Source organism: Microcebus murinus, chromosome 20 (genome assembly GCF_040939455.1).
Source record: "Microcebus murinus isolate Inina chromosome 20, M.murinus_Inina_mat1.0, whole genome shotgun sequence".
In the NCBI taxonomy this organism is placed as follows: domain Eukaryota; kingdom Metazoa; phylum Chordata; class Mammalia; order Primates; family Cheirogaleidae; genus Microcebus; species Microcebus murinus.
In genome coordinates this window covers 19,110,758-19,135,772 of record NC_134123.1, presented here as the reverse complement: position 1 = coordinate 19,135,772, position 25,015 = coordinate 19,110,758, and the positions used below count along the sequence as shown (strand labels likewise).

Here is a 25,015-nt window from a genome sequence, read left to right as displayed (position 1 = left end):
GTATAGACCCCAGGGATTCTGACAGGCCCAGCATCCTTAGAGTAAAAGGACTCCTTGGAGGAGGCCACATTCTCAGCCTGGCAGTATCAGCACCTCTGGAGAAAGCCAGGGCCAAGGAAAGTGGCAGGTATATCATAGGAAGGGCCAGAAGCCAGAACCAATGCCTGGCCTGGGGGGCCAAGAGCTAGTACTCCGGGCACAGACTTGAGATAGAAGTGGGGGTGAAGGGCAGGGCACTCAAAGGGCAGCTAGCAAGGGCAGAAAGCAGAGAGGGGGAAGTAGAGCAGGACAGGCACCTGGTCTCCTGGTTACTGGTACTGCTGTGGGGCTGGGACTTGGTAGAGTCTGTTGAGTTGGATTCGGAGTAATTGACGGAGGACGGGGAGGAGGAAGACGAGGAGGATGAGGACGAGGATGAGGAGCTGGGTGCGGGGTATTTACTGTGGTTCTGTTTACTCTTGGTGGATGTGATGCCATTGCTACAGCTGGGACTGTCTGCTCCTAGAAGCCAGGGGACAGTCAGAAGAGGAGGGGCAGCTTGCCATCAAGCAGAGCCCCAGGAATAACCACAGTGATGCCATTTCCCTTCCCCCAGTCCAGCAGTGAGCCCTGAGCCCAGCTCAGGGGTGAGCACGGGGGTGGCCTCTCCTCTCCACACCAGTTCTTCCCGAGCCCTCTGGAGAGTGGCTGACCTGTGCTGTGCATGTGGGAACTACTGGGGCCGTGGCGGGGGCTGAGGCTGGGGGAGCCAGGGTAGCTGTCCTGGGACTTGGGGCTTCGGGAGCTCAGGCTGCGGACCTCACTGTCAGTCCCATTCACCATCTCCACAAACTGTCGGCACCTGCGGAGGGAGCAGCGTGGCAATGCTCTGGGCGTGGCCCGGGGGTGATGTTCCCACTGGAGGCTGAGAGGGGCTGGGCTCTGGGGGACCTGGGAGTGCCCAAGACTCACTTGAGCATGAAGAGCAGGTTGGGGTTGTGCTCCAGCAGCCCTGGGTAGAAGCGCTGAGTGGTCTCGATGGCCTCGCCCACGCGGCCCTCCAGCACCAGCTTCTGGATCTCTGTGGGGAGCAAGAACATGGCAGTGAGAGAGGACTGCAGACCTCCCTCACAGTCACACAGCTGGGAAGTGCCAGTCTCAGAGCGGGGACCAGTCAAGAGTCAGACGGGCTGGCTCAGAGTGCCCTGCCAGCTTAAGATGCTCACGGAAGAGGCTGAAGAAAGAACCTGGCTGCCCAGCCCAACAACAGACCCTGGTTTCTGCCGAGTGTCTACCAAGAGTCCTCGAGAATATGAAGGGAAAACAGAAGGAGGACTCTCAGCCCAGGGGCAGGAGGGTGAGTTTGGAGGCCTGCTGCTGTGGGGTACAGATCGCCAGGGACCTGGGGACAGGGAGGGCCCCCTGGCTACGGGAACATGAATCTGGGGATGGGCACCCAGGCAGACTGGTAGCCTGAAGGTCTCCTCTTCAGACAGACTCTGGCTTCCAGGCTTGACAGAGGAGTGGAAATGGGAGCACACTGGTTTCTGAGCCAGGGCCCAAGTCGTGGCAGTCTTCAGGGGCTACAGCATGCGCCATTCTGGGAAAGGAGGCCATCCTCCTCACGCTTGCACCTCTGACGGCGACACCTCTCAGGCCATCAGCATCTTGCTGTTGCCTTCTCGCTCTTTCCCTGGGGCCTGGTGCATCTTCTGGGAGTAACTTCAAGGTGTGAGGCTCCCTCATTCGTAGATCCCAAGTCTGGGATCCCTTTCCGTCTGTCTGGCTGAGCGCAGCTTCTCTGGGAGACACAGACACATGCACATACACAGAGACGACAGGCTCAGAGAGACGCAGCCACTCACAGACACGCACGCCCACACACACCCGCTGGCCTTCACTCTCCTCTCCGCCTCCTTGCAGGGCTCTTTCTTTTTTCTTAACACCCCTCCTTTCATGAAAGAGCCCTCAAACACACAGTACACAGGCCAGTATCAACACTGGGAGAGCTCCCTTTGTCCAAGGAAGGACTCTATGCTGTCTGCAAAGGCAGGACTAGAGCGGGGGAGCAGAGAGGAGCCAGCACAGCCACCACTGAGCATCAGCTTTGCCCTGTCTGACCACTTCGATCGTCTCTCAGGCTAGGAACAAGCAGAACTACTAAGGCTTGAGTCACTGGTGGGAAAGGCAGGGCACTGGTCTGACATGATGCAAACACGCTCTTTCCAGAAGATCATGAACAGGAGGCTGAGTAGAATCCAGGATTCAGGGGAAAGGAAACAAGCACGGAGGAGGGGGGTCCAGCTGTGTCAGGGCCTGGTCTGTGCACTGGGGAGGCTGCTCTGAGATGTCCCATGCTGCTGACTGTCCATCTGGGCAGTGCTGTCTTGAAAGTGGGACAAGAGGAGGGCCTGGGGCTGGCCTGGGGGCTGCAGGAGGTACTCCAGGGTGGTGAAGACCAGAGCTGAATGGACTCCTGACAGGGTAACCAGGGTGGGCACAAGCCAGAGAGCAAAGTTAGGGAGAGGTGAGGGAGGGAAAAGGGTAAGGAGAATTAACCTTACTTTGTCTGTTCTTTATGGACGCCTGTTCTTCCTGAATTGGGGTTTCAGTCATTCGGGCAAAAGCTGTGGCCGTGGCACAATACCCATGATGCACCAGGTAAGATGAGACCATGCTAGAAGAAAGGAAGAGCTCAAGGTGACACTCAAGAACTGCATTTCTCACTGACCACCTATTGGGACAGACTACCTCCCCATTAGGTCGCCCCTAAACACATCTTGTAGGTACAACCTCCACAGAACGAGAATAAAAGGGCTGAAACAAAATGAAAACATCTTTCCCCTCACCGTGCTCACGCAGTCAGGCTGGTGGGGTGCGGGGCTGATCATCATGTCTGTGCCCATAGCTTGGCAGAGTGACTACAGTTTCTCTGGGACACACTGCTCACAAGTAAGTATGATAACAAAAGTACACACACAAGCACACACCATCTCCTTGCAAACACGGCTGCCTCCTTGTGAGCTGCAGCAAGCCCAGAGATGGCTAATGGTGTCAATGAGGGCTCCCAGAAATGGCATGCAGCCACGCGGTCTGGCAGCTGCCCAGCAGAGAGAATGCATGCAGCGTGCACACATTCTCCAGACACAGGAGCTTCACTGCAGGCTGCCCCATGCACCTGACAGAATCATTCCAGCTCCCCAGGTGAACCTGTCCTCAGTGATGATGGCTCTAGAGAGTGACAGGGAGATAAACCACGATCCAAAGTTGCCACAAGTCAGGGGCCCAAGAAGCCAAGAGATCAGGCTGATTTTGCCGAGCAGGGACAGGCAACAGCAGGGCCAAGAGGACACAATCTTTGGTTAATGGTCTGGAGAAGCCCGACACCCAGCAGCCATTTAACCCTCTCTGCAGCTGGCTGAGCAGTGGCACATGTGTGTACATATATAGAGCAGAAGGAAGAGCCCTTGTGTCTGATGTGTACAGGAGTGAATACCTCAATGTGTGCATGTGTCTGACGTCATTACTATAACTGCCAAACACAACTATCCAAAGGGCTATTGTGTAGAAGGCATGGAAGTTTAGGTGTGTGTCCCCCCCATGGGGGAATAAATGAGACAATGCACTTAAAGTGCCTGGCAAGAAATAAGAAATCAATAAACACTAGCACACCGGGACGCATTTGAAAAAAAAGAAAAAAAAGGGGGGGGGGGAAATGTTGAAAAAGAAAAAAAAAAAGAAGTCAATAAACACAATTTCTTATTATAAAGGTATGTATTATATAATATTATATTCTAAATAATTACCACAACTATATTATTATTATAAATACAAGGGCTAAACTTTTTCAAAACACATGGTTTTAGATGAGCCATATGAACATCAGATGCCACTAAAATGTACAGTTCCTTTGACTCAATAATTCCAATTCTTAAAAGGACACCAAGAAATCAATCTTAAATATGAAAAGTTCTTTATGTGCAAAATAGTTACCTATATAAGAAAAGAGAGAGGCTGGGCACAGTGGCTCACACTTGTAATCCTAGCACTCTGGGAGGCCGAGGCAGGTGGATCCCTCAAGGTCAGGAGTTCGAAACCAGCCTGAGCAAGAGTGAGACCCTAAAGTAGTGAGTCTACTAAAAATAGAAAGAAATTAATTGGCCAACTAAAATATATATATATAGAAAAAATTAGCCAGGCATAGTGGCACATGCCTGTAGTCCCAGCTACTTGGGGAGGCTGAGGCAGAAGGATTGCTTGAGCCCAGGAGTTTGGGGTTGCAGTGAGCTGGGCTGATGCCATGGGGCTCTAGCCCAGGCAACAGAGTGAGACTCTGACTCAAAAAAAAAAAAAAATAAAAGAGAGAGAGAGAGAGAATAATTTGACTTCCCACTAGAAGAAGCCAGCCAAAGGACTTGTGGGTAATTTGTCTCTGAGATAGTCATTATCAATATTCATAAAATGAAGTCATGTGAAACCACAGAACACAAATTATATGCAGATCTTGGCAAATGCTACATATGAATACATACAAACACATGGATACACACATGTAAACAAATATGTGCTGGGCCCAGGCCCTGACAGCTGAGAATATCATTCTTTCCCCATGCAGCCTGGGCAGCTCCCCTTGCCCATCCCAGCAAGCCTGCTGCAGGGAATGGCACTGTCCTGGCCCTCCAAGGAAGGACTTATCTGTTCTGGGGACTGGGAACAAGAGGTAGCAATGCTGTTTTTCCTGGGGAGGGTCTAGCTACCTAGCCCCTGCCTCAGCCCACCCTTGGGGCCTGCCTCAAGATCAATCTCTCAAGAAAGGAAGGCTGCACAGAGAACCCAGTGCGTACCCCACCCCCACCCAAGGACGCTGGTACCTTTGCAAGGCAATGGCCAGGGCTAGCAGAAGCCCAGACCTTCCCCCTGTACCCATCTGCCCACCTTGGGAGCCAAGCTAACACCCACCTCCTAGCAGAGTGGGTACTGGTCATTGCCTCACTCAGGCCTGTAGCTGGCAAATGGAAGAGAGACCTAAACCTGGCCTCCCTTGGTAGTCTCAGCAACACTGGCTTCCAGGACAGTCTGCTGGGAATTAATCAGCCAAGAAGCTAGCTAGGCTGGTCCCAGAGAAAAACTCTCTTCCTGTCACCACTGCCATAGACGAATGGGACTTAGCTCGGTGCCGAGACCTGTGAGGTGGCTTCAGGCCAGAGTTGCAGCATGATGGATACTCCCTATGGTGAGAGAAAAAGTCCCCAGAGGAAGAGACCACAGGGCGTCCCCGTGCATCCTCTGCAAAGTGCCCTGGGGAAGGAATACAGCCTGGCTGGTGATGTCAGACACAGGAGCCTTCCGATCTGGTGGAGGGGCAAAGGTGTAATCAGGAGCAGCTCTGGAGCACGGGAGCTGTCCCTCCGATGAGAGGGAAGAGGAGAGCAGCATGCTAAATCACCCTGGGAGAGCTTCCTAGAGGGCTGCCGCACACTGGAGTCCACAGGAGCAGCTTGTAGCACTACAGGGGCCTACAGGAGAGTGATGGCCCTGGGACGGTGTGGAGGTGGGTAAGGGCAGGAACAAGGCACTCACTTCTGCAGCACCGCCTGCCACTCGCCAAGCCGGGCACTGATGGGGAAGCAGTGGACAGTACCCTGCACCTTGGCACGCCACTCCCGCATGTAGTCCTCAATGTCGAACAGGAAGGGCTGCTGCCCGAAGTTGGCGTCCACAATCTCCCCAGGTGTCTGCAGGCCTACGGTGGGGTAGAGGTTGGCCTGAGGAGAACAAAGTGTCAGTCAGGCCCTGAGGGCAGCGGGGCAGCAGGATAGCAGGACCTCGCCTCACCTCTGTGGCTCCTGCCAGTCCATGCTAGGGCTGAGGGAGACACGGCCAGGTAGGAGGAGGCAGGGCGAAGCCCCATTCTGCCTATCTCCCTACCTGGGACATTATGCCCCGAAGCTGGAGAGGAGAAAGCAAAAGAAAGGCAAGCAAGACTCAATGTGGAGAGCCTCCTGCTCTTCATCAGAGGCCACTGTGTCCCCACGGCCTAAGATCCCCCGCTGGAACTCAGCCAGGGCACACAGAGGCAGGCTGGGCTCCATGACCCAGCAGATGTGCCCATGGTCTTCTGCAATGGTAGATAGCAGCTCCTCTCAGAAAGATCCGGAGCCAAGGATCCCTTTGTCATAAAAAAAGAGGTATATGATAGGGCAGGTAGGGATGGGGTGACCCAGGAAAGGAGGGGAGTAGGAAAGCCTGGCAAAAGGGAGTGGTGATTTGGATCCCCTGTGCTGACAAAGGATAAGGACAGGCTGTTGCCCTTCCTGTCTGAGGTTCAATGAGAGGAGGGTCTTCTGGTCAGCAAGGTACAGGGTTCCTCCCGGCTTTCCATCTATCCCCTGCCACGGCCAGCTTTGCCAGGTCACTCCCTCCCTCAGTGCTTCCTGTGGCTCCCCAATGCTACTGCCCAGAGCCCCACAGCCTCCTCCCACTGTCACTATGATTGTCTTCCCAGGACCCCCCAGCCCACTCTTCACCTCCCATCATCAGGTCACGTGTCATTCCTGAGAATCACGTGCCTTTCCTGCACACTGGGTTCAGGCCACCATGAGCTCTGCACCCATAAGACCTCTCGCTTCCCTCGTTTCCCTCCCATCCTCCACACCACAGGCAAAGCCCACCTCCTTCAGCAAACTGGCCATGACCACCATGGCTCACACTGCCATTCCCCACACTTCCTTTGTTTTGTTTTGTTTTTTTTGAGACAGAGTCTTGCTCTGTTGCCCAGGCTAGAGTGAGTGCCATGGCGTCAGCCTAGCTCACAGCAACCTCAAACTCCTGGGCTCAAGCAATCCTGCTGCCTCAGCTTCCCAAGTAGCTGGGACTACAGGCATGTGCCACCATGCCCAGCTGATTATTTCTCTATATATTAGTTGGCCAATTAATTTCTTTCTATTTATAGTAGAGACCGGGTCTCACTCTTGCTCAGGCTGGTTTCGAACTCCTGACCTCGAGCAATCTGCCCGCCTCGGCCTCCCAGAGTGCTAGGAGTACAGGCGTGAGCCACTGTGCCCGGCCTCCTTTTTTTTTTTAAGAGATGAAGTCTCTTTCTGTCATCTAGGTTGGAGTGCAGTGGCACGATCATAGCTTACTGTAGCCTCGAACTCCTGGACTCAAGTGATTCTCTTGCCTCAACCTCCGGGCACACCACCATGACCAGCTAATTTTTTTTCATGTTTTAAGAGATAGGGTCTTACTATGTTGCCCAGGCTGGTCTCAAACTCCTGGCCTCAAGTAGTCCTCCTGCCTCAGCCTCCTTCAGATCACAAGAGAATTTCCAGAGGCATCACGGGGGTGCCCAGGATCCCAAAGCAGCCACCGGAGTCAGAAAACCTTCCTTCCTGCCAGAACCCAGCCAGGGCACACAGAGCTGGGCAGGCTCACACCATTCTGGGTGGACATCCTGCATATGATGAGGCACATGATGATGCATAATAAACAAGGAATGGGGGGCTGGGCATGGTGGCTCACGCCTGTAATCCTAACATTCTGGGAGTCCGAGGCAGGTGGATCACTCAAGGTCAGGAGTTCGAAACAAGCCTGAGCAAGAGTGAGACCCTGTCTCTACTAAAAATAGAAAGAAATTAATTGGTTAACTAAAAATATATATAAAAAATTAGCCGGGCATGATGGTGTATGCCTGTAGTCCCAGCTACTTGGAAGGCTGAGGCAGGAGGATCGCTTGAGCCCAGGAATTTGAGGTTGCTGTGAGCTAGGCTGACGCCACGGCACTCAACAGAGTGAGACTGTGTCTCAAAAAAAAAAAAAAAAAAAAGGACTGGGGTACAGGAGGTAGGGGACAGCTAGAGGTGGGGCTGAGCCCTGAACTAACAAACAGGAAACCTCATCCTTTTCTAAGATAAGAAAATTCCACAAAACTCACCTCTCTGGCTCGGGGTACCCTAAATGGTAGCAGACTAGGTCCCCTGGAACACTGGCATTCCTCAAGGACCTCTGAAAGTATGTACAGGGACTGGATCCCCTAACACTTCAGGAATAATTCCCTGCACTCTGCAACCCCCTCCTCTTGGCTGTAAGCTAAACAGAGCTGGCTCAGACCAGCTGAGCCATGGAGCTACCCTCATTCCCCCACCCTACCCCCAGCCCCACAGCTGCCTTTGCAAATGTCACAAATTACTGTCACCTGCTAAGAGTCCTGTAGGAAGACCAGGCCTTGCTGCTGGAGAGAGAGGAAGGCCAGCAGGTATCCCCTACTGGGACCTTCAAGCTGACAGCACAGCACACATCCCTGGTTGGGGAAAGGGCCAGACTCCACACCCTGCACTTGCAGGTGCCACCATGCCCCCGTCCCTCTCAGCCCCCCAACAGCCCAGGACAGGGAGGACCCAGTAGTAGTACTTACCGGGAGGTCTGTGAAGGCTATACCTGTTGGGGGAAAGGAACAGTCATCAGACCATTAGACAGGGCCGGGCCCAAGGTCCCCTCTACCTTTGTGGGCCAATGGTGGAGACGGTGCTACAACCCAGTATTTTAGACCCTGGGCTTCTCTTTGCTAGGTGACCTGGCCAGAAGTGAAGTCAGATGCTCAGATATATCCATAGCTTTCCCACTGTCTCAAGAAAAGCTTGATAGGAAGGACTAAACCCAAATGATCTATCCCCTGAAGCCCTTCAGGCCTGATTATGGAAACCTATTGTGTGTGCCAGATCCTTCTCCTCCTTTGCTTCATCTGATCTGCATACCAACTCTGGGAAGTAGGCTTTATTATCCCATTTTACAAATGAGGAGAGTAAGCCCAGAGGTCAAACGATTTGCCAAGAGTCATAAAGCTAGCAGAGGTGGTAGGGCTAGCTTCATTCCTAGTCTGATGTGCCAATGTCATCAGTAAACTGACAGAGAAGGGGAGGCAGGGAGGGTGGCAACTGCCTGTCTCCAGACCATGTGCGTTCAGAGTCCTCAGAGGTTCCAAGCTGGCAAAGCCCAGGGTAACAATGCCTGTGTACCCTCCAAAGCCTCCTACCAAGAGAAGTGGCTGTTTCCAGGGACCTCAGCCCTGAATTGGAAGTGATGGTGGAGGGCAGTAGGACCCCAAATACATGAGCAAGCCTGAGCAGGGGAGGGCCCTCAGAATACCACCCCCATGCTCAGAGCACCCATGTTCTGCAGACTGAGAAATGATTCAGAGCCAATGGAGGCTCTCCCAAGGACTCATAGCCTTCTCACATTTAGATAGTCTTACATCTTTTAGAAGCTCCTGAGCGTTTGACCTCAGAGGCTGCCAACCTGTTGATACCTTAGAGATCCCCAGGCTGCTCCTCCAACCCTCACCCTGAAGAGAAACCAAAACCCAGCAAGATAGAACAGGTGAGGGTCTGACAATGGGTCTTCCAGTAAACTTGGGCCAGAATCACACCAGCCAGGGCGTACCATGTGCCTCCTCTGTGCTGAGCACCGGACTGAGTGTCTTAAAAGGAATCATTTAATCCTCAGAACAACCCTGGAAGATGTATAGTGTCTCTGACAATAGTTTACAGATGAGCAACCAAGGTGCAGAGAGATGGTTTGTATTTTTTGCTGTGCTATTTTGTTCCTCATTGAGGGAAGCTTATAAACCACATGGTCCACCTGCTTGAAGCCACTGCTGAGCCCCATATGCAGAGTTAGCATGACTGACAAGCTGGCAGGAATGAATCTGGAAGCCTCTCTGCACCCAAGAGGAGACCCCAATGTTCACCCCTTTAGGTATTCCCAGAGAGGTGACCTCATGGGTGTCAGCGTGGCCAGGACGCTGCCAGCAGAACCCTGGAAGAAGGGGGAGTCCAGGTTCCATCAGTCACCTGCAGTGTGACCTTGGCAAGTTACCCAACCTCTCTAAGCCCATCTGAAAAGAAGGGGTAATACTAATCCCTAATCAACCTCAAGGAAGAAAGGAGAAAATGAGACATTCTGTGAAAGCTGCCTCATAAACTGTGAGGTCTAGGTACAAGTTGGCTGCACTTGTGCTGCAGGATGAGGCAACCGCCACACTTATGGGCAGGGGATGACCTAGCCAAGCTTGGCTAGCTCTGCCTAGGAAAGATGAGGCCTTGAAGTGCTTCCAGGAGAATGAGAAAAGAGGCTACTCCACCTGCTACCACAGTGGACTAGGGTAACACTGCTTCCCTGGCCCTGCGGGTCTCTGTGAGCCTTTGCAAGACCATTGTGACAGCAAGATCTGAGTTGCCTCGCAGGGAAAAGGTCCAGGCAAAGATCCAGGATGCAAACAGGACAGCCAAACTGTGATAAAAAGTGCCTTGGGCCAAACGCACATAGGTCAGGAGTCACTGAGGCTGAGAACATAAAGACCTTATGAGAGAGCACAGAGCTGTGTGAAGACACGGCCTGCCTGTGGATGAGACGGCAGCTGTGTCTCTAGTCACTCATTCCTTCATCCTTCCACGGAGTTTCTGCTGAGGCCCCAAGGAGGCAGGCCCTGTTATGGGGCTAGGTAAACAGCTGTGAGCCTGGCCCTCAAAGGGCTTCTGACTCCAGCAAGACATGGCATGTGATTAACAATTGCACAAATGACCAATGGCACATAGGGCAAGTGCTGTGACAGAGGAAGGAACAGGGAGGCCAGAGCAGGAGAGGTGATTCTGCTGCTCTAAAGTGGGGAGGGTTAGATTCTGAAACACATTATTGATAAGATGGCTTGTGAAAAATTAACAGGGACATTAGAAGATTCACCAAGAAGTTTGTCACTCCAGTTTCATTGCCTTTCCATTAAACTTCATAATCTAGAAAATGCAAGGGACAGGCCATATACATTTTTCAGTAAGGTCTCAATAATATCCTGGTATATAAGATAAAAAAACATAAGTTTCAAGCTAACATAACTAACTGATTCTTAAATGGCTGGTGTCTTCCTGGACAAGCTCAACTGTACACTGAAGGGCTCAAATCTTAGCCTTGTACTCACACACACACACACATACACTTTTTTTCTTTTTTTGTTTTTTAAGACAGTGTCTTGCTCTGTAGCCCAAGCTAAAGGGCAGTGGTGTCATTATAGCTCACTGCAACCTCAAACTCCCAGGTTCAATCAATCCTCCTGCCTCAGCCTCCCAATTAGCTGGGACTATAGGCACATGCCATCACACCCACCTAATTTTTTCTATTGTTTGGTAGAGATGGGGTCTCGCTCTTGCTCAGGCTGGTCTTCAATTTCTGACCTCAAGTGATCATCCCTCCTCAGCCTCCCAGAGGATTACAGGAGTGAGCCACCATACGTGGCCTTAATTTTTCTATTTTTTGTAGAAACAGGGTCTCACTATGTTGCTCAGGCTGATCTCAAACTCCTAGCCTCAAGCAATCCTCGTGCCTCAGACTCCCAAAGTGCTAGGATTACAGACATGAGCCACCATTCCCAGCCTCTTTCAATATTTTTAATCAATAACTTTGTGAAAACACACACAAATAGGTTTGACAAATTTTAGGTTAATACCACACTAAAAAGGATATCAAATATTTGAAATAAGCAAAACCACAAAAGATCTCAACAGGCTGGAAAAATATGCAATATAAGTGAAGTTTAATTACAAGATGTGGGCTGGGCACAGTGACTCATGCCTGTAATCCCAGCACTTTGGGAGGCCAAGGCAGGAGGATCGCTTGAGGCCAGGAGTTCAAGACCAGCCAGGGCAACATAGAGAGATTCTACCTCTACAAGAAAAAAATACCAGGCACAAGTGACTGAAAAAATAAAGAAGAAGAAAATAATAATAATGATAATTATAAGACGTAAGTCTTGCATGGGGTCTATAAAAAACATCCATAAGGGACATGAATTTTAAAAACAGCCTAGGGATTTGAGCTGACATTAGAGTGGCCATGAACTCCCTGTGGGACTTGACTGATAAGAGCTCATGGCCTTTTGGTGGTCCTGGTACACTTATGGCCCAGAGGAGGTAGGTGCAGATGCAGAGGGGACAGCAGAATACGCCCCAAACTCTGTGTCCCACGGCAGATGCCATGCTGAGCAAAATGTGGACAAGCTAGAGGGATGTGAGGAGGGCAGTTATCTAAAGGTGAAGGGGGGCTTGGGTACAGGGTCAGAGCCCACAACAGTGGCCCCTGGAACTCTGACAGCAGAACTCAGAGCCGGGAAATCATCAGAGAGCAGAGTGGGAAGCAAAGAGCCCTCTTGAAACTGTGGCCCCGCCCTCCAGCTCCTAGCTCCTCACCAGCTGAACACCAGCAACTGCAGCCAGGTGGACATCAATTTTGGAGGAGTTTTTCTCCAATGTGCACCAGGTCAGCTCTGCAGTGTCTGTGCTATGGGTTCTTAGCTGCCCAGCTCGCTAGGCTTTCTGGCCTGCTCTGGGCTGGGGCACCCAGCTGCCCTGTTGAGGAATGCTGGCTCCTGGTCGCTGAGCCCTGGCCACTAGCAAACTCAATTCCCACTCAGGTCCCCTGATACTGGCCAGGATCCTCTCCTGGAGAAGCCATGGAGGGGATACAGGGACTAGCAGCCACCATTTTACTGTCCCCCTAAGCCGGGCCTACTACGAATTGGGTTCCAAATAAAATGCCCAACTCCCGTTCCTGGCAGGGTTTGTGGAAGCCTGGCTAGCAGGATTCTGCCAGTCCTCTCCTCACTCTACCATTCTGGGAGAACTGCAGAGAGACCTCTGCAAACCCAGGCAAGCAGGCCCAGCAGTTAGGCACCACCTCGAGGCCAAGGTGGCCAAATACCAGTCAGCATCTAGTAGGGCAAGGCATCAGAATAGCCAAAGCCTCTCTCTCTCAAGTTCTAATCCTAAATATCTACACGTGCATGAGATTGTTCCTCCAGGGGATCCTGCAGGCCCCATCCTCCTCCACTGAGTGCTATTCCTTGGGTTATCTTAGTTAAGAGCACCACAAACCCAGCCACATTCCCGCCTTTCCTTCTTGCAAGTGCATCCCATCTGTCACGAAGCCTTGCTGAGCCACCCCTGGCCCTTTGTCAGGCCTGTTCCCCAATTCCTGCACCCATCATCACTGCCTTAACTCAGGCTACCTGCCTCTTCCCCTGGTCTTTACTCTGGGTCCATCCTTCATGGTGTCCCCAAAGAGGCCTTTTTCAATGTAACTTTTGAGAGAAATTAAAGAAGATAAATAATAAATAATGGAGAGATATGCCATGTTCACAGATTGGAATAATTTATATTGTTAAGCTTCTGTTCTCTCCAGATTGATCTATAGATTCAACACAGTCCCAGTCAAGATCCCAGGAGACCTTTAAAAGATACTGTTAAGAAAATGAAGGGAAGGCCAGGCGTGGTGGCTCATGCCTGTAATCTTAGCACTCTGGGAGACTGAGGTGGGAGGATCACTCAAGGTCAGGAGTTCGAGACCAGCCTGAGAAAGAATGAGACCCCGTCTCTACTATAAATAGAAAGAAATTAATTGGCCAACTAATATATATAGAAAAAATTAGCCGGCATGGTGGCGCATGCCTGTAGTCCCAGCTTTATGCTTGTTAATGGCAAACAGGCCAGAGGAGCTCTGGTGCATTCTGACTCCAGCCTGTCTGTTCCCCTCCTGTACTAGGAAAGCCCTCACTGCTGCTCCACAGCAACCAGCACCCTGACCATCAGAAGGGCCAGCCGAGTCTGGGCCAGGTAGGCATGCAAACCAACATCACTGTCAACTATGTACTTGGGCCCCTCAAACTTCTCATCCACTGCCAAACCCTGCTCCAACTGCCAAAAGAGCCAGGATCACAACCAGGACACTGCTGCGCTCTCAGCACTCACTCTGGGCTTCATAAATGCCACTGAATGGATGGATTAACAAAGGGCATACCCCTGCTACCCTCCATTCACTTTAAAGAGCTCCAAAGCCTGGAAATGGCTGCAGTTCCCTAGAGCTTAGCAGAGGCTGTGACACTGCTTTGACTTCAAGACCTGCCCATGAACCTCTCACCAACCAAAGTGGCTCCACAGAGCAGATCCTTCAAGGTCCCCTATGTACCCACCAAGGCTGTGGCCATTCTTGGTGTAGAAGCAGGTGCCATTGATGAGGTTGACGCAGCAGCCGATTACATCTCCTGTGGTGAATGTGGGACCATAGGGCTGGCCGGTCCCCGAGGAGCAGAAGGAATGCCCATCATCACCATGGTAGCCATAGGAATGTTTGTCCCAACCTGTGAGGGAAGAGAGCAGCAATAGCTGAGTAGGTGTTTGTAGAAACCACAGTTTGTCTATCCATTCACTGGTAGATGACATTTGAGTTGTTTCTAATTTTTGGCTATTATGAATAAAGCCAACAAATATTTGCATACAGGTCTTTGCACAGACATATATTTTCATTTCTCTTGGGTAAATACTTACAAGTGGTATTGCTGGGTCATAAGATAAGTGTATGTTTAACTTGATAAGAAACTGCCAAACTGTTTTCCAAAGTGCTGTGCCACTTTGCATTCCCATCAGCAATGTATGAGTTCCCCATCCTTATAAGCACTTGGTATTCTCAGTTGTTCACGTGTTTTCTCTTTTAGCCTTTTTACTGGGTATATATGGGTTTTAATATCATTGTGTTTTAACATGCATTTCCCCAATGACCAAAGATGTGGAGCATCTTTTCATGTACTTATTTGCTATCTGCTGATTAGGAAATTATTCAATTGTCTATTCAAATCTTTAACCCATCTTTATTGGTTTGTTTATCATATTGAGCTCTAAAGTCTCTGGATATAGTTGGGAATAAGTCCTTTTTTTTTTTTTCTTTTCAATATTAATACAATTTATTTGAGGGAATAAGTCCTTTTATTTGTTCTGACAGTATTTTCTTCCAGTCCATGGCTTGCCTTCATTTTCTTTCTTTTTTTTTTTTTTCATTTTCTTTTTTTTGAGACAGAGTCTCGCTTTGTTGCCTAGGCTAGAGTAAGTGCCATGGCGTCAGCCTAGCTCACAGCAACCTCAAACTCCTGGGCTCAAGCAATCCTGCTGCCTCAGCTTCCCGAGTAGCTGGGACTATAGGCATGCGCCACCATGCCCGGCTAATTTTTTCTATATATATGTTAGTTGGCCAATTAATTTCTTTCTATTTATAGTAGAGACGGGGTCTCACTCTTGCTCAGGCTGGTCTCGAACTCCTGACCTTGAGTGATCTTCCCACCTCGGCCTCCCATAGAGCTAGGATTACAGGCGTGAGCCACCATGCCTGGCCTTGCCTTCATTTTCTTAACAGTATCTTTCAAAGGTCTCCTGGGATCTTGACTGGGACTGTGTTGAATCTATAGATCTGGAGAGAATAGAAGCTTAACAATATAAATTATTCCAATCTGTGAACATGGCATATCTCTCCATTATTTATTATTTATCTTCTTTAATTTCTCTCAGCAATGTTTTAACATATTTATCTTTAAGTATTTCAATGTTTATGCTATTATAAAATGATATTTTACAATTTCAATGTCCAATTGTTTCTTGCTATTATATCAAAATAGAACTGATTTTGGAGGTAGAGAATGGGGTCAAGGTTTCTTTTTTAGGTGATAAAAATGCTCTAAAATTAGATTACAATGACAGTTGCAAAATTCTTTAAATATGCTAAAAACTACTGAATTGTACACTTTAAATGGGTGCATGGTGGGCAGAGACATTGGGGATAAAAGGAAAAATTTTTTTTTAATTTAAAAAAATTTAAGAAAATGGGTGAATAGTATGGCACATAAATTTTCTCTCAATAATGCAATTAGATATATATGTGTGTGGGTATGTGTATATATATATATATATATATATATATGTATGTATGTATACATGAGTATATCCAGTATTTGATTTTTAGATATTCACTTGGTATCCTGTAACTTTGCTAAACTCATCAATTAGTTCTGGTAGCTTCTTGGAAGATTCTTTGGTTGTGTGTGTGTGTGTGTGTGTGTGTGTGTGTGTATATATATATGTATATATATGTATGTATGTATATATGATTATATTGTCTCAGAATAAAGAGTTATTTCTTCCTTTCCAATCTTTCTGCCTTTTATTTCTTTGTCCTGCCTTGCTGCACTGACTAGGCCCTCCAATACAATGCTGAATAGAAATCATGAGAACAGGCCAGGTGCAGTGGTTCACACCTGTAATCCCAACACTTTGGGGAGGGTGAGGCAGGAGAACTGCTTGAGGCCAGGAGTTTGAGGTTGCAATAAGCTATGATGATGCCACTGTACTCTAGCCTGGATGACAGAGCAAGATCCTGTCTCAAAAAAAAAAAAATTCTTGAGAACAGAAGTGAGACCTTTAAGTGTACTAAGGTTTTTTTTTTTTTTTTTGAGACAGAGTCTTGCTTTGTTTTCCAGGTTAGAGTGAGTGCCGTGGCGTCAGTCTAGCTCACAGCAACCTCAAACTCCTGGGCTCAAGCGATCCTACTGCCTCAGCCTCCCGAGTAGCTGGGACTACAGGCATGTGCCACCATGCCCGGCTAATTTTTTTTATATATATATATCAGTTGGCCAATTAATTTCTTTCTATTTATAGTAGAGACGGGGTCTCGCTCTTGCTCAGGCTGGTTTTGAACTCCTGACCTTGAGCAATCCGCCCGCCTCGGCCTCCCAGAGAGCTAGGATTACAGGCGTGAGCCACCGCGCCCGGCCTGTACTAAGGTTTTATACAAGGGGAGGGGAGTGAAGAAAGTCATTCTGGGAGGAGGATGTATAGGCAAAGGCATGAACGCAGGTAGGATGAGCTGCAGGGGGGCCCACCTAGCTAAGAAGCAGAAATGGAGCCCACAGGGCCATGGCAAGCCCAGGACCCGCACAAGGTGCCAAGCTGACAGGCTGGCAGGCAGGTCTATTCCCCAGGTAGGCCCTCTAGGTAGCTTCCCCAGCATCTGCCTGCCTCCTCAGGGTCTGAGCAGCACGCCCATGGAACACGCCTAAGTACATCCCTCCCCTCACAAGGGTGGAAGTGCTCCCTGGGAGGAGAGGTCAGTGGGTTCAGGGCACTGGAGGATCTGAGTAGGTCAGAAGGGGCAGGGCTCAATCATTCACAGTACTAGTGTGCCTGTGGGCAGGGTGAGAACACAGGTGTGAGCAGGCTGTAAGCAAAAGTGTGGTGGTGAGAACATATGGATGGCAGGGCCAGGGGGTGACAAGGGAGGCAGAGGTCATGACTGGAGACATGGAGCAGACCAGAGCCTGCAGCCCAAACTCTGCCTGCATTTGGACCAGTGAACTCAGGGGCATGTTGCCTCCCATGATCACAGCACCCATCTCAAGCCTTATATATCCTGAGCTTTCATGCCTTTTAGCCAGGAAGCCTCTGGTTAAACAAAGATTCTCCAGAGCCCACAGTGGCCAAAGCTGAATGGCTCTCAGTGACGGGTAGAGGGACTAGAGCCCTACTGCCCACTCTTGCATCTTCCCGCTGCATCATGAAGAAACCAGCGTGGGAACTGCTTGGGACTGGCTTTAGTAGGGCCAAGGCCTGTACCTGGAGCCAGGCTCTGTTCTCACCTTCCCTATTCCCCAGAGATACTAGAACTGCCTGCCTCAAGGGACAGGTTGCTGGTCTCAGCACCAAGCCAACTCCTAAGCCCACCAGGCTTAGCAGTGAGAGAGGCCTTCCTTTGCTGGTGGGTACACAAATCAGTTGACATCAGGGAAATAGCTCTTCTGGAGCACAGAGATGCCCATTCCCCCACCAAGAGACAGGCTGATGAGGCCACTAGTCAAGGCCTCTCCTCCGGCATCAACTCAGGAGGCCTATGGCTCCTGACAGCAGCAGCCGTTCCCCTAGTCTAAAGAAAGCTATAGATGAAGGGCAGCCAACTGGAGAGCAGCAAGGAACAAAGTGACAATCATCCCTCCAGCTCTGGCTCAAACTATGCCTGACAGCCCAGACATGCCCACCAGTTTCCTCAACTCAGGATCTACATCCATGGGCCATGCCAGGCACAGTAGTCCTCATGTTTTCCTGGTCCCCATCCCTCAGGTGGAGCATGGGCACTTCCCACATGCAAGGCAGTAACTGACCACAATGTGGCAACCTATTAGGAGAATACCACATAAGCTGTGTGTGTGTGGCACAGTACTGCCAGGGGTCTGGGATGCTGGAGGACAGGGTGGGATTCTCCTTAATGCTGCCTGAGCAGCAAGCACAGCCTGCCCTGACGCCAAGTCCACTGCTCATGTGGCCATGGGGGCACACTGCCCAGCAAAGCCACTGCCCATTCCAACCCTCCCCAAAGAGTCCTTCCAGAGAGCACCTTGCTGATCTTCTGGGTCCTCCCAGAACTACATCCACAGGCTAGTGGCGCCCACTGGGTCCTCCCCTTTTCCCAAGGCATCATGATCCAATCCCAACGCCTGCCCCTTGAAGTCCTCCCATGACATTCTTTGTCCTTGCCTAGCACACTGCCCATATCCATGGTCCACTGCCTGGTGCCTCCTAAGCCTCTTCCATCAGCAGTCACTGTTCCTGAGACTGTCCCTGCCCCTTCTCCCAAAGACCAAGAGTTCCTTGGGGCAAGGACCACATGATCTCATGACTTATTCCCCCAGTACACAGCATGTCAGGAATCTAAGAGGTGAGACAGGCGGGTGCACACTCACGTATGTGTTTGTGTCCCACTGGTAACCAGTCCTAGCCGCCAACCTGCCTCTTTTCTCACACAAGGATGATACTGTGTGACACATCTTTTGTGCAGATTTTACTGTCCAGGAGGTGCTAGACAAAAACTGAAAGATTTTCTTTTTTCACTTTCTCAGACTGGAGCAGTAGATACTCTAGAAAACCTAACAATAATTTGGCCATTTGATTTATCAAAGCTTGTGAAATCACCAGGAAGAACCAGTCCTACTTAGTCAGTGACGCAAGGATATTTGGGAGATATTTTTGTCTCTGTGTATGGGAGTTCATAACCATTATGAAAACAACAGATGCTTAAATTTTCAAAGGCTTAAAATAAAATTTAAGGATTTTAAATATTTTTCTTCAAAAATAAACTATATAATTATTTTGACAAAACTAGCACAGAATTTTTAGATTTTTAACTCTGGCTATAAATATAGATTTTTAATTTAAAAAATCAAAGAGCTTAATAAAAAACAAAACTTTATTTAGAGTCAATTCAGGATTCACCATCATCTCAGTCTGGCTGGAAAAGAGATACATCTTCCTATCTTTTCAATCCCAAATGATTTATCAATTTATATAGCTTTGTCCAAAGGAAGAAAATGCATAGTGCCTGTGGTAGGATGAGTATGGCCCACCAAAGATGTCCTCGGCCTAATTCCCGCAACCTGTGACTATGTCACCTTTCACAGTAAAAAGGATTTTGCAGATGTGATCAAGTTAAAGCTCTTGAAATGGGATAGCTAGCCTGTATTATCCAGATGGGCCCAATGCAACCACAAGGGCCCTTATAAAATGGCAGATGCCACACTGGGGGCTTTGAAAGATGAAGGAAGGGGCCAGGAGTCAAGGAATACAGACGGCCTCTAGAAGGTAGAAAAGGGAAGGAAATGGATTCTCTCCTAGAGCCTCCAGAAAGAATGTAGCCCTATAAACACCTTGACTGTAGAACTTTTGTTCTCTAGAACCGAAAGAAGATTATTTCAAGTCACTACTATTGATACGGTAGCAACTAAGATGGTACTCTGTGACTACAGAAGAAGCTATTGAGCATCTGGAATTATCAGTGCTGTGAAAAACCACCTCAGCTCCCTGTTTCCTGTTCTTGCAAGTGCTACGAAGTTAAAAGTGTTTCCAAGAAAATCACAGACCTGCAATGTACCTTCAATGGAAGCTATCATCTTATGGTCAATAGTTTCTCCAAACACAATTAAGAGCCTGTATGTGTATATGAGATGTGTGCCTTATATATAAATATGTATATATAAGGATGTGTGCAAAAAGGCAGTTTGGAGTTAAAAGCAGAATGTCACACACCTCATTTGGTAACAGTGGCTACTGCAGCAGCATGGCTTATGGCCATGGTGCTATCTTCCCATCTTCTGGAAACGACAAACACCACCCACTTGCCACCAAATAATTAATGAAAGCCTACTCATCTCCTTAGACCCGAGTTCCCTTCTCTACAAAATGATGGGGGAGGGATTAGACACTGTTGTCAAAGGGCTCTAGATATCTACCTGTAAGAAACATTCTAAGACTCCAGCCCACTGGCAGGTATAGCAGACCCCATGTGAGGGCTGAGAAACTGAGGCACTGAGAGGCTAAGTGAAGGCCTGTGGTCTTGTGGAAAACACTCTCAGAAGCTCACTTCTTTCTTCTGAGGACACTCAGGTGAGCACCAAGCAGGTACCTGCAATGGTGAAGTCACCTCCTCCTTCCTGAGGTGGCCCTCAACCTGGTCGCCTGGCACTGATGCTCGGTGAGCCACGCCTCCCACGAAGAGGGTCCAGCAGCTATGCCCAGGTGAGCCTCCCTCCAGCCCCACCACCCTCCGCTTTAGACATCCCCTTCCTCGCTCCTGCTCTGAAGCCAAAGTCAGCAAGTTTCTAAACAGGGACCCCAGAGATATGAGCAGGCACCCTGCTTCTGGGTAGGTCTGGTGTGAGGCTGCAGATGAGCCTGGAAGGCAGTGTTGTCACCTTCATGGTAAGGCCAGACAGCTGTCTCAGAAGGTAGTGGGATGAGAGGACCAGAAAAAAACATGTGGACACAGCTGCCTGGGTCAGGCCCTGCATGGAGTCATGTCCAGCAGGCTCTGGGTCAGAAGAATGACTGGGGCTACCCAATGGGGACAACGCTTTGACAAAGAATGCCACCCAACTAACCATTCTTCCCTCTCCAAAGATAATAAGCCTTGTCACTCCCAGGAAGAAGCAATGGCCAGCCAGCCTGGCACCCACGCAAAACAGCCTGTTCCCAGCCATCAGATGCAAGTGATGCAAGGAGAAGCCAAACCACATTGGGGCCAGGAGGCCCCAGGTGCCCAGTTTAGAGGCTCTGGCACTACCCACTTCCCCTGCATCATCACTCAGACGGAAAGTCACAGTCACAGTCACAAAAGTGTGAGGGTGGCTAAGGAAATGGTTCATCACCTTGGCACTCCCAGATGCCATCCTTGCTTACAGTGCCCTACAGGTGGGTGACTCCCCATGGGGTGCCAGAGACTCCAGAATGATCACTCCAGAAGCCCATCCACACCACTCCCATCTGCCAGGACACGCCTAGGGCCTTAGGCCCAGGGCAGCTAGGAATGGAGAGGTACTGTCAAAGGGAAAGACTTCTGTGTCATCAGCACATCAGCAGAGAACCCTGAAAGGAGCTGGTGCTGTGCCTGCCCACTAGGTTCTGGTCCCAGCCCAAGGCTGACCAACACACAGTGGCCAGTCCATGCCTCGTGCACAAAGCTAGCCCAAGCACCGCCCGCCAAACCAGTCACTGCTGCCCAACGAACAGGTCCCAGTCATCACTGGACTTTGGGTCAGAGAGATTTGGGTTTAAATATCAATTCTGTCAATTCTTAGCCCCTGAGTTCCCTCAGCTGAACTTCTCTTTCAGGGATGGTGACAGGATTGAATGAGAATGTCTGAGGGAGACATGAGCCCATAAGAGACACTCACTGGCGAGATTCCTTCGCCATCTCAAACACCAGCTTAGTGGTCAAGCCTGGGCACTTCTAATTTCCTGCTCCCTCCTTCCCTGAGGGAGTGGGCTGGGGTGGGGTTAGTCCCTACCCACGTCTCCCAACCAGCCCATCAACAGCAGGCGGCCCCAGACCTGCTCCACTCTTGCTTGTCTCTAGTTTCCTGGGGAGGTCATCTGACCTCTGCAGCACTTGGCAGAGTTCAACAGCCATGCCCAGTGGCTCTCAGAATGTCATTCTCGAGGCTGGCTGTGGAGGGCAGGGTACTGGGCTGGCAGGGCCAGGGTGCTTCCCGAGCCTGGGGGCTGCTGAGGAGAGAGCCCATGTGCCCTGGGTAGCACGTCGTGGCAAGGCTGCTCCACGAAGGTGGTCACTCACGCAGAGCCATCACTCCCCAGAAAGCCAGCAGACAGATGCTTTCCCTATAACTTCACCTGCCCTGAAAAACCCGACAGGACTCACTGCCTGGAGCACCTTGGTCATGGATAAAGGAACGAAAGGAGATTTTTTATTCAGCAAATGCTGTGGGGTGGCATCAGAGAACACTGTCATGGTACTCCCATGGCTCTGACCCCAAGCTTTTGGAATTTTGGAACCAAGAACTAGGATCAATGCAACCCTAAGACTTCTGGCAGCTGCAGGAGGGGCAGGCAGTGCTCTGGGCATGGGGTCTTCTCTTCACGGTAACTCAGCATGGAAGCTATGGAAAAGGGAGGAGGAGAAGGCTGCCTCTGCAGGTAGCTAATGATACCAGGGGCTGACACGGGGGGGGGGGGGGGGGACATGTCTTCCTGCTGGCACCTAGGCCCTCCACTAAAATAGAGCCCTGGTGTCAGTTTGAAACGATGCAAGGGGTGAGGGACAATGTAGCTAGCACCCGCACAGAAAGGGGCTTCCCACAGATTATACCCTCCCCACCCAAAAGAAAGAAGATTTATGATGGCCAGGAGTGGCCTAGAGGTGCCAGGATGGGTCTAGCTGGGTCTGAATAAGACATGGGTCTGATGGCATCTAGTATGCCTAGAAAGGCTACCCGCCAACACCTTAGGTTCCCACAGAACAAGCTGGGTCTAGGATGAACCAAGAAGCTAAAGAAAGGGGTGGCATTACCCCTTAGCCTGTAGGACCTGGGGTCTCTCTTCTAGGGTTCGGTTTGGCTTTTGCTTGTTTCTCTCTGATCTCCTTTCAATCCTCTGCGGACAGTCAGTGGATGGGTGACCTCTGTGACTTTGCATACATCCTCAGATCCTGAAAGATGGGCATGCACAAAACTTCTCCCAAAAGAGTCCCAGGACATGTACTGCAGTATTTCCAGGGTCGCTGGACACAGTTCTCCTCTGCCTAGCACTAGGAAGGTAAGCGACTGAACATTAACTAGTCTCCACTCTGCTCTTCCCTGCTGTGGACCCAGCCTCACCAGCGGATACTTGAGAATCTGTTTTCAGAGACGGACAAACTCAGGTTTCAGAACTGGCTCTACTGCTGTCGATGAAACCTCTTATCTGAAAGGACTTAACTTGCCCTGAAAAATACAGTGTTAAGTCCAGAATTTTTACCTCTATGAAACAGAAGTGAGAACTACTACTTGGAAGAAGAAAATAGGATCCTACTGATAAGGAATCCCATGCCCAGGAATAATCATTTCCAGGTCTGACAGAATTGCCTTACTTCAAAAGGCTGCCTATGCTGTGAGTAAGGGAAGCCCATGGAAAAGGAGTGTGGAAGCTCATGGAAAAGCCCATGGAAACACAGGCGTGGCTGGCCTTAGGGCCAAGGGCTCTCTTAACCCAGAGAGGAACGGCAGGGAAGCAGAGGGCCTCTTACATAAAATGAGCTTCTCAGTAGGGACCACAGCGGGTCCTGCAACACTGACATCATTTATTTTTTTTTGAGACAGAGTCTCACTCTGTTCCCCGGGCTAGAGTGCTGTGGCATCAGCCTAGCTCACAGCAACCTCCAACTCCTGGGCTCAAGCAATCCTCCTGCCTCAGGCTCCTGAGGAGCTGGGACTACAGGCATACACCATCACGCCCGGCTAATTTTTTCTATATATTTTTAGTTGGCCAATTAATTTCTTTCTATTTTTAGTAGAGACAGAGTCTCACTCTTGCTCAGGCTGGTTTCGAACTCCTGACCTTGAACGAGCTGCCTGCCTCAGCCTCCCAGAGTGCTAGGATTACAGGCATAAGCCACCACGCGCAGCCTGGCACTGAATTAACCACGAGACCCACCAGAGGCTTTCCCCAGCTACCCACCCCTGGGGCCCAACTGCTGACCCACTCTCTGTTCTGGTCTGCCCTAAAGAACCCACTGTCGCTCAGAGCTATAAGGACTCTGGGCATCTATCCTTCCACTCACATCCGGGTCATTCCCCAAGGTATCTCAGACAGAGAAAGGATAGCATGAGAAAGGCAGAGGTGCTAGGCAGCATCAGGCTGATCCCTTTTCCAGGCAGGGCTGCCTGGAGGCATGCTACAGGCTTAAATTACAGGGTGACAACCAGTGGACTCCGTCCTTCTACCAGTCTCGGTCAGGCACTGGCTTATACAGTGCCTGTAATCACACCAGGGAAACTATTCCCAGTGTTCCACCACGGTCAGGAAGAAAGACACGAAGAAGCCCAGCAGGCCCTGATAGCTCGACTCACCCAGCTGAAAAGAAGCATGGCTTCCCACACAGAGGGACTGAGCAGCCTTACGGCAGACCCCCGGGGAAGCATTATAAGTCTTGGCATAAAAGATGCTTCAGAGAGAGGTGGTGGTTAATGGTGGGTGGGGGCTCATCAGCTGTGCACAATACAGGTCTCAGCCTATAAGCAAAGGGACAGAAATAGTGCCTGTTTGGGAGGTACAGACAAACATACTACTGGAAACCCATCGGCATGCCAATAATTTCTAAGATAGTCACTGCATACAACTACCTGCTACTGGTATTTGCTCTAAGTAGACACCTTTCACTGCATATGTTGCACTCTTAGAAGAATACAGAAGGATCTCAAAAACCCTGTTATTTATTTTCAGTGCTTGCCACATGGGTAGGGACTAGCCTCTACCAGGCACAGACCCCTGGTGTTCTGCCCTGATCTCTTCTATCAGCAGTTCTTCTTGCAGGCACATGCAGATGTGAATTATCAGCTGTTTGCAGCATGTGTTCTATCCAGTAGAAGCAGCTTCCCGCTGTGCCAATACTCCCAACAACCCACTCAGAGAAGGCTGGGTAAGGTCACTTCTAGGGAGAGGAAAGGATGCTCACTTCATCATGACCATTTTGTGGAAGGAAAGCAGACAGCCCCCTCCTTACAAACACCCCAGCTCCTCTCCTCACCAACCCCAAGCCAAGGCCTGGCTGCCGGACACCACCTGCTTCAGAAGGTGTATCCCCATGCCCAATCCCTGGCTGTGGTTCTTCCAGCCATTCCAGCAGTTACAGTCCAGGA

The 25,015-nt window shown here is 50.1% G+C and overlaps 1 protein-coding gene across 2 annotated transcripts in view; it reads right to left on the bottom strand.

Moving 5' to 3' along the window:
- Positions 1-25,015, bottom strand: part of RANBP10 (RAN binding protein 10) — a 64,770-nt gene that overhangs the window by 5,567 nt on the left and 34,188 nt on the right. Inside the window, exons 4-10 of one of the 2 annotated variants that reach the window (XM_012742546.3) lie at positions 13,991-14,158; positions 8,393-8,415; positions 5,560-5,744; positions 2,544-2,656; positions 952-1,060; positions 693-841; positions 297-501 (exon numbers count right to left, since the gene is read on the bottom strand). In XM_012742546.3, coding sequence (XP_012598000.2) covers positions 297-501; positions 693-841; positions 952-1,060; positions 2,544-2,656; positions 5,560-5,744; positions 8,393-8,415; positions 13,991-14,158 — 952 coding nt within the window. The remainder of the gene's footprint in view (positions 1-296; positions 502-692; positions 842-951; positions 1,061-2,543; positions 2,657-5,559; positions 5,745-8,392; positions 8,416-13,990; positions 14,159-25,015) is intronic. The other variant, XM_075995705.1, reaches the window with a different exon arrangement.